The 8,084-nt window shown below is 37.5% G+C and overlaps 1 protein-coding gene across 1 annotated transcript in view; it reads left to right on the forward strand.

Moving 5' to 3' along the window:
• Window positions 1–8,084, forward strand: part of LOC107084265 (copine-8-like) — an 86,128-nt gene that overhangs the window by 37,746 nt on the left and 40,298 nt on the right. Inside the window, exons 4-6 of the mRNA XM_015374022.1 lie at window positions 892–995; window positions 6,700–6,739; window position 7,052. Of these exons, the coding sequence (XP_015229508.1) occupies window positions 892–995; window positions 6,700–6,739; window position 7,052 (145 nt within the window). The remainder of the gene's footprint in view (window positions 1–891; window positions 996–6,699; window positions 6,740–7,051; window positions 7,053–8,084) is intronic.

The raw sequence follows: 8,084 nt of genomic DNA on the forward strand, positions 1-8,084 counted from the left end.
TATATCTTATACACAGCCCATCATCCCATATCAAACACAGTCTTTTAAAAAATAAATACATAAATAATTTCATGTTTTTAAGTACAATATTATGTTACTCCACAGCCCCCCACCATGGGGGGCTGAGGCTGTGACGAGGGAGGCTGCAGCCCCCGCAGCACCCCCCTTCCCGTGCCACTGCCCGGACCAGACCACCCCCAGAAAAAGCCCCCCCGGGATCAGGGCCCACTCGCCCTGCACAGGCTACCCAACCAGAGCCCCCCCGCAGCCCCTAAATAATTCAACCAGCCACTTCCTCCCCTAGAACCCTTTTAAGCAAGACATAATTTTTAGTCATCTCTGTAGTAGGGGCCGTCCAACGTTTGGCCGTATGCACTGCAAGCTAAGAACCTGCTCGCTATACCCTGATTTTATGCCTTAACAACATGCCTGTAATTTTTAAATGTAGATTTATCAGTATTTATGGACAAATATAGCTGAGTAGCATCAACAGAACAGTGCGAAGCAACTTGGTTGAGCATTGGTATGCCACAAGTGACTGATTTTGAAGAACATTTATTATTTTATAAGAAGTCATATTCATTCATATCTAATTTTGGTCAATTATTAAATTTATGAATCTTAAACTGTCTCTCAAAATAAGTATTCTAATGATCCCCCCTATTTTATATCTCTATGTCAGCATGTAACTCACACAATTCTATCTAACAACAGATACAAAAAGATAAAAGGCTCTTTTCCATAAGTCAGAGAATGAAATAATTTTCTTTCAAAACTGGTTATTTTTCCACAGGGAAGAATTATTTACTTAATTGTGGAGCATCATTGTTACAACAGTGAAACTGATCAGTATATTATAGATTTTTTTCTCTTCTCTGATCTCTCTTGCAGTTCGGTCGGACTGAAGTGATTGAAAACACGCTGAATCCAGACTTTGTGAGGAAGTTTGTTCTGGACTACTTCTTTGAGGAGAAACAAAACCTTCGTTTTGACGTGTAAGAGGAAATATGATTCCCTCTTTTCAGGGTTACACTGCAGGTTTTCCCCACTTGAACGTCACTCAGTGAACAAGAAACAATTTTTTGTTTTTCTCTTTTATTTTGGTTTTTAAGGCCGCAATAAGTAAAAAAACCTTTCAAATAAAAAAAGTATTAGAAAGCAATTTAGAATTAAGAAACCAAAACCCAATAATTCAAAGTTAACTGTGACCAACCATAAATATCCTTTTAATACCTAGAAATCATCCTCTAGAGGAAGTATACAATTCAACATTTAAACACCCAAAATCTGTAGTCCTGCATTGTCTTTTCCTCTGTAATACTCTGACACATTGACTGTTGCTGCCCGGTGAGTGAATACTTCCAAACTAATTATCAGATCATCATAATGGCTTAGTTTGAATCAGCCGTTTACATCATCCAGAATTGTAGAATATTTATATATTTGTATATTTATGTAGAGCATTAAGCTTCTCTCCTTAACAGTTTTTTCTGCAGTACTTTTGCTTTTATATTTTACATAGTTTTAAAAATTGTACTTTTACACTTTTAATAGTGGAGTGCAGTGGGTAGCGCTGCTGCCCCATAGCATGAAGGTTCTGGGTTCGATTCGCGGTTCGATTCACACACACACACACACACACACCTAAGGAGGATTTAGAGAAGCCAATTAACTTAACAGTCATGTTTTTGGACAGATCAGTGAACAAAATACTAAACCATGGTTCTGAAATGTACCTGATATTTATTGGGAATCAAAGCTTGATTTTGCTGCAAATACTTTAAGATCTCATGTGCAAAAAGAGCTTAGAGCTGAGGTCTTGTTGTTGAGCAGGCTTTGAATCTTTAAACAGGAGCCAAGCTTCTTCGTAAAGATCAAATATGCATCTCGAAGGAGTGAAGAGCACTTCAAAAAATTGAACTCTAAATATGTCATTTTTTCTTAAAATAAGTGCACTTTATTCTTGAAATTGCAGATGGAACAAGCCAATCCAGATTTAAAATTTAAAAAAATTTAAAATAAAAAAGAATTGAATTACCTTATTTCAAGTGCATGTTATCTAATTTTATTTTAAGAGAAAAAAAACCCTCACTCAATCAGCAAATCATCTTATTGACCTGCTTAAATTAGGGAAAATGCACTTAATTTNTTAAAAAAAACAGAAAACAGAGATAAAAGATTCTGTCAAAAAAAAAAAAAAAAATCATTTTTAAAGGTTCCCCTGGTGGCTTATTTAGAGGAGGAACAGAAAGACCCCGGTCATCACACTGAATTTCCAGGAGTATTTTTCTCTCTGCTGGGTTTGATTCAAAAGTTTTTAAAAGGGAGACTTCCGGTGACGATGCGGCGAGGAGAGGACGCATGCTGAAGAGCTAGAGCTGACTTCGGCCATCCCACGTTTTTACTTTCCATCAGAAGGCTTAACCTGTGTGAGATCAGCATAAACTAGGCTGCACAGATGAATAGAGGGAAAAATTTGAGGCTAAAGAGCACAACGGGCACTAAAATTGACCAAATGATGCTGTCGAGCTAACGAGGCTAACTGTTGGGTTCATAAATGTAGGTTTGCAAAAGAAGAACTGAAATACACAGTAATGGATACAATTTCTGCCGAAGGAGAGACAGTTGAACCCCAGACTCAAACACACTGTCTCCCACTGGACCTCCTCCGCAGAGCGTTTTATTAACAGAACATGACACATGATTACACACAGAGTATTGTTCTGACAGAACAATTGATCAGTTCATGAAGACAGGGTGCTGCACTACAATGACAAGGCAGGATGGTCTCCTGACTGAATCACAAGATGTTTCATAAGCACACAATAATTTTATAATCATCATTGAATAAACCTAACATTCCCTCCTGTTGTGCATATAAACATTAGCATGTAGCACTTTTAAAAAGATTTTTACTACACACATCATAAATGCATTGCAGATAGGAAATTCAATAATCAAAGATCAATATGCAAAAAACAAAAATATGAAAATAAGTAAAATGTAAAACTTAAGCGAAAATGTAAGATTTATCAAGAATGTAAAAAGCTTCAAAAATCTGTCCCTTGAGTAGGCAAAACCTCTCCAATAGAGAAAAATTCCTACCCGATCCTCCCAGAGGAAGCGATCATTATCCCTGTAACAGATTACACAGTTGTCACACCATCAGTATCTTCACCAGCATCTTGGCAGAGTTGAACATAAGTTACAGCTGAATACTGGATTAGAGTGGATCCTATCATTCTCTGAATCATTGACTGGAGACATGGTATTACGCAAAAAATAAAAAGGAAAAATATAAGAACAATCCTACAAATGGTAAAGCTATCTTCATCAGCACCTGCCACCATGATCCCATGGTGAAACAACTTGTCCATGGTGCTGGAGTTGCACCGGAGGTGTTATGGTCAACATACCTCTTTAAATCTTCAACTCATCCAGAGCGTCTGTATGAGTACAAACATAACAGTCTGTTTTGTTCAAACCTTCAGCAACGCGCTTGGAATGCTGCCACCACATCTTGGCACTGTAGGGATGACTTGCGGTGGATCCGTCAAAAACCATTCTGGTTTTCCTTTGTTTCTGGCGGTCAATTTGAGTCCTTAAGAGCACCAGTCCAATGGTCACCATCAAGCAGCAGAGCCACTGTAGTTTTCCCATCTTGACCAGTCCCTCCAAGGAAGCACCCACTAACCAGGATGCTAAGGGACTGGATCAGGTTGGTTTCTTCACCAGCGTTGAGACGTAAAGCTCTAAATTGCTTGCCGTCAACTGTTTGGATGAACGGTTTTTGATAATTTTGCAGAGCTAAGAGAGTTGCTAAGAAAAGTTCTACTTTTAGCTTTGTGAATTGCTGTTCTACTTCTGGGATCCATTAAATTGTCTCTGACATAGCTACTAGTGTGTCATAAAAAAAAAACTTAAGAAAAGCTGAGTTTTTTTTACATAATGTGGAATCTAAGCCTTGCAGTAATTGCACAATTCTAAAAAGACATTCTTGTAGCTTTTTACCTTCTTCTGAAATAACATGGCCCAAGCAACAGACTTGTTTCTGCACCCGCTAAAATTTTTATAACTGGTTTTATACTTTCCTTTGCTTCACATTTGAGCAGATATTGTTTTATCCTTGGCCTGATTTAGGAACTATTTTAACTGGATCTACAGTTGTCAACAGTCCTATATCTATTTTTTCTGTAGACCACAAAGCATTTGGAATATCTTTGAAATCATTTTCATCAGATTGTGATAGCAAACAATGCTGAGTTATTTTAACACATGCTAAATCTTGAACCTGGGGTTTTACATCAAACAGAATTTTATAAGGCTGTTTCCATAGTTGGAACAGATAGACATAGAGCAGAAATGCTAAGCATGTTGCATAAAACACAGAAGGATTAAGTTGCAACACCATTACATGGTCTAATCTGAGGTAATGTATCTTTCAGAACAGATTTATCGGCTCTGGTGTCCCACAGAAATTTCACTTTTACCCCTTGTATGTTTAAATGCCAGTATGGTTTTTCTGAGGTGTTTAATAAAGAAAAGAAAAGTTGCTGTAGATCCAGGACCTCCACTGAGTCCACAATTAACTGCTCCTCTAATTTTTTTTTATTCTCTGAATGTAGCTTGCATGATTAAAATAATTTTCTGGTGGGTTATTTATTTTAAATTTTTTGGTTCCAAACCTAATAGTTTTGGAGACCCTGCAGGCGCATTAGGAAGGCTGTCAGTTGGATCAATGCTGCAGTCATCGCTCCAGTGACATCCCCCCCCGCGCTTGTGCAGATTTAAGCTGTCTCCCTCTAAACTGTGTTTCATTATCTTTTGGACGCACAAACATCGTATCTACTCATCGTATCTAACATCGTATCTACTTTTATTTTATTCTTTAGTTCTTATTATTTTATTATTTTGGAATAGAGGCGTCCCTCAAACCCATTTTTTTTAAAACCATATATTCAAGTGTTTATTTTTTGTTGATTCCTGCGCTTCTACAAACTTCTAATCGTAGATTTTAAATTATCTCTACATTTATTTTGACCTTTACCTATTTTAAAGAATTTAGTCCAGTACATACACCTAGGGTATTCTACGCACTGGATGTTTATTCAGCAGGACAGCACCCAAAAACTGTTGTGGTAATTTCTGCTTCTACCTTTTCAGGTGAGAAATTATTGCCTCTGCAACCACAAGAGCTGTACTGTATTAAACCCCTGCTGTTTTAGCATGAAACAACAGAACCCAATGGTTCGATTGTTTCCTCACACACTCTCACACAGTCACTCCTATTTTAAGGCCTATTATGTATTTTTTTATTTTGACCAATATTGACATAAAACACCTATCGTTACGTGTACACTTTGGAGTCTCAAACTCCAGGCCCTCGCACGCACCGGATACCCAGATGCCACTTCTGTCAACAAAACTTGGTTTCGTCAAATATCCCTGCTGCGGCAGCTGCAAACCTTACTATCTCGAGAACAACACAGAGTCCCAAACTCTAACGCACAGAATACCCAGATGCCAAATCTGTCAACAAGATTTGGTCTGGTCAAATATTGTTGCGATTACAGCTGTAACTTAAATGGTCCCAGACCAACTTTTGATCAAAAGATTTTTGCCTACCCTTTCCTGTGTAGAGCAGTCCAGCGGGAGTCGTCACCAAGATGCCCAGGGCAGGGCTGGACCAAACTGGCCCCGTCCAGCGAAGGGAGGATGACTGTTGACAGGTTCTTGGCCTTGGTCCCACATGGTCCTGGACAATTGGATCTTGGCTCCCGGGTTTCGGCACCAAAATGTTAGGTTAAAAAATTTAGTAACCGAGTCCACACAGAAGAGGGATTTTTTAATGGCTACTGCAGAAGGAGAGAGCTACATTCAGCTACATCTACTCTCTGATGGACTTCCTCTGCAAAAGCCTTTTTATTAGCAGATCATAACAGTTGGGGTGGGTTACAAAATAGAGTGTTCTTCTGACAAGGCAATTGATCAGGTCATAGGACAAAATGCTCCTCTGATTGAATCACAGAATAGAGTGGTCTCCTGATAACTGTGATTAGCCTTGCACAAACATCAGCAATTTTCTACCGCCGTTGCATGACCGTTTGCAGTAAACAGAGTGAAGCATCTCATTTCTCCAATGTTACATATGTACACAATAACTTTATAATCATCATTGAATAAACTTAACACACCCCTACATATTCGGAATGGTACGCAGCACTTTTCGAGACCACCTCTTACGAACGACTCATACACAAAATAAACGGCCAGATTGAGGCGTATGAAAGTACATGGGAACCGTTTTTAAAACCAGAGAGGAAAGACTCAAACACTATTGATCCAGAAAATAGATGCAGTGTGTGAGAATTTTTTTCTTTTTTTTCTTCTCTTTAGTCTCATCTGCTGGCGGAGGTGGGGGGAGTACGGCAGGGCTGGGAGGGGTTCATGGTTAAATGTTAAAAACCCAAGTCCTTCTCTGTACAATCACTCAATGTTGTACACTTTACAGTACTGACACTGTCATCACTGGTTTTACTGTATGTTTAAATGTTGAAGGATGTAACAAACATTAAAATAATAAAAAAAAAGTTTTTAAAACATTTATTTAAAAAAATATCTATTTTAGTTATTTGAAGTTTCTTGTTTTCTATGTTACATTGTAAAAGCACTAAAGAATCTTGTTTGGTTGAACTGTAGGTACAATGTGGACATGAGGAGCTGCAACCTGTCCAAACATGTAAGTAGTTTTAAAATGTTAAAAACTGACATGGGTCAGTAGTAGAGGCTGGTTCTCTTCTATTTCCTGCTTTTCTTTCTTCTCTGTCTTCCAAGCCTAATGGGAGGACAGCTGTTAGAATAAACGTATTAAACTATGGCTTCTGTATAAAAAGCCTAAAAAAACAAGAGCCAGGAAACAGTAATAAAGTCCCATGGAAGCAAAGGCTCTTCTGTTACTTCAAGGTTTATGTCCCGTTTGTTTATTTATTTATAAAGCTCAGTTTAAACATTTTTAAAACTAGATAATAACAAAAAAAAAAAAAAAAATGAGGGTTTATTGTGATGCATGACAACCACTTAGACATGAACAGCTAAGGCTGGTAAAATGTTTTAGTGCTAATTTCTCGTCCAAGAGGTGTTTTTATAAAGTATCCCTGTTTCTGAACTAAGGATAAATAAAGATGTTTGCTTTTGCTTCCTGTGTAACTTCTGTTCAATCTTCTCTCACTGCCTCCTGACCTGCTGAGCAGAAGGTAAGCAGATTAAATATAGTCTAAGTTTGATTTCAGAAATTAGCATGAACTTTAGCTCTAAAGTTCTTTTATGGAACTTTAGAGCTAAAGTGGATTGTTATTGTCTCAAACCAGTTTTTTTAATAGTATAAATATTTCTATAAATGCATAAATGTTTTTGCAGAAACAACTGTTTCCTTTACTGTTGTTCTGGACATTTAAAAACCCGTGAAAATCAAGTTCAGATTTAAATCAAAGTTGAAAAATTACATAACTGAAAGTGAAATTTTGATAGCTTAATTTAAACATCAATGGAAAAGACTAACCCTTTGCTGACTTGGCTTTCATTTGGTAGACAGACTTGTAAACATTCCTGAATCTGAATGGAGTTACATTTGTTTTAGGAAGACTTGAGAGAATACTGTACAATCTTTAACTTCTAAAACATCTGAATTAAGTTCCTAACACTGGACTGGAAAGAAAATTGTCAAACTTTGGCAATAAGATGATCAGATAATATTTTTGGTAACATCCTTAATTTGGTATATAAAAGTCCTGACTTAATCATCAAACCCAGCTATTTGACGTGACCTGAAAAGTTTATTGCCAGTGTTTAAAGGTGGGCTCTGACGTTCTCTCTCTGAATGTCTGTGTCAGTCACTAAAACCGTGTTGTTGCATGACTTAGTATGAGGAAATGTATCTGCCATCCATGATTCAATTAAATTCAGTTTATTTATATAGTGCAGAGACAATTCAATCACATCATCCAGACAGATTGATTCAAAGTTTTCTATCTAAGGAAAACCAGCTGATTGCATCGACTCATTGACTCTTCCGCAATCCCTCACAC

This window comes from Cyprinodon variegatus, unplaced genomic scaffold (assembly GCF_000732505.1).
Source record: "Cyprinodon variegatus isolate N-32 unplaced genomic scaffold, C_variegatus-1.0 Scaffold5, whole genome shotgun sequence".
Lineage (NCBI taxonomy): Eukaryota > Metazoa > Chordata > Actinopteri > Cyprinodontiformes > Cyprinodontidae > Cyprinodon > Cyprinodon variegatus.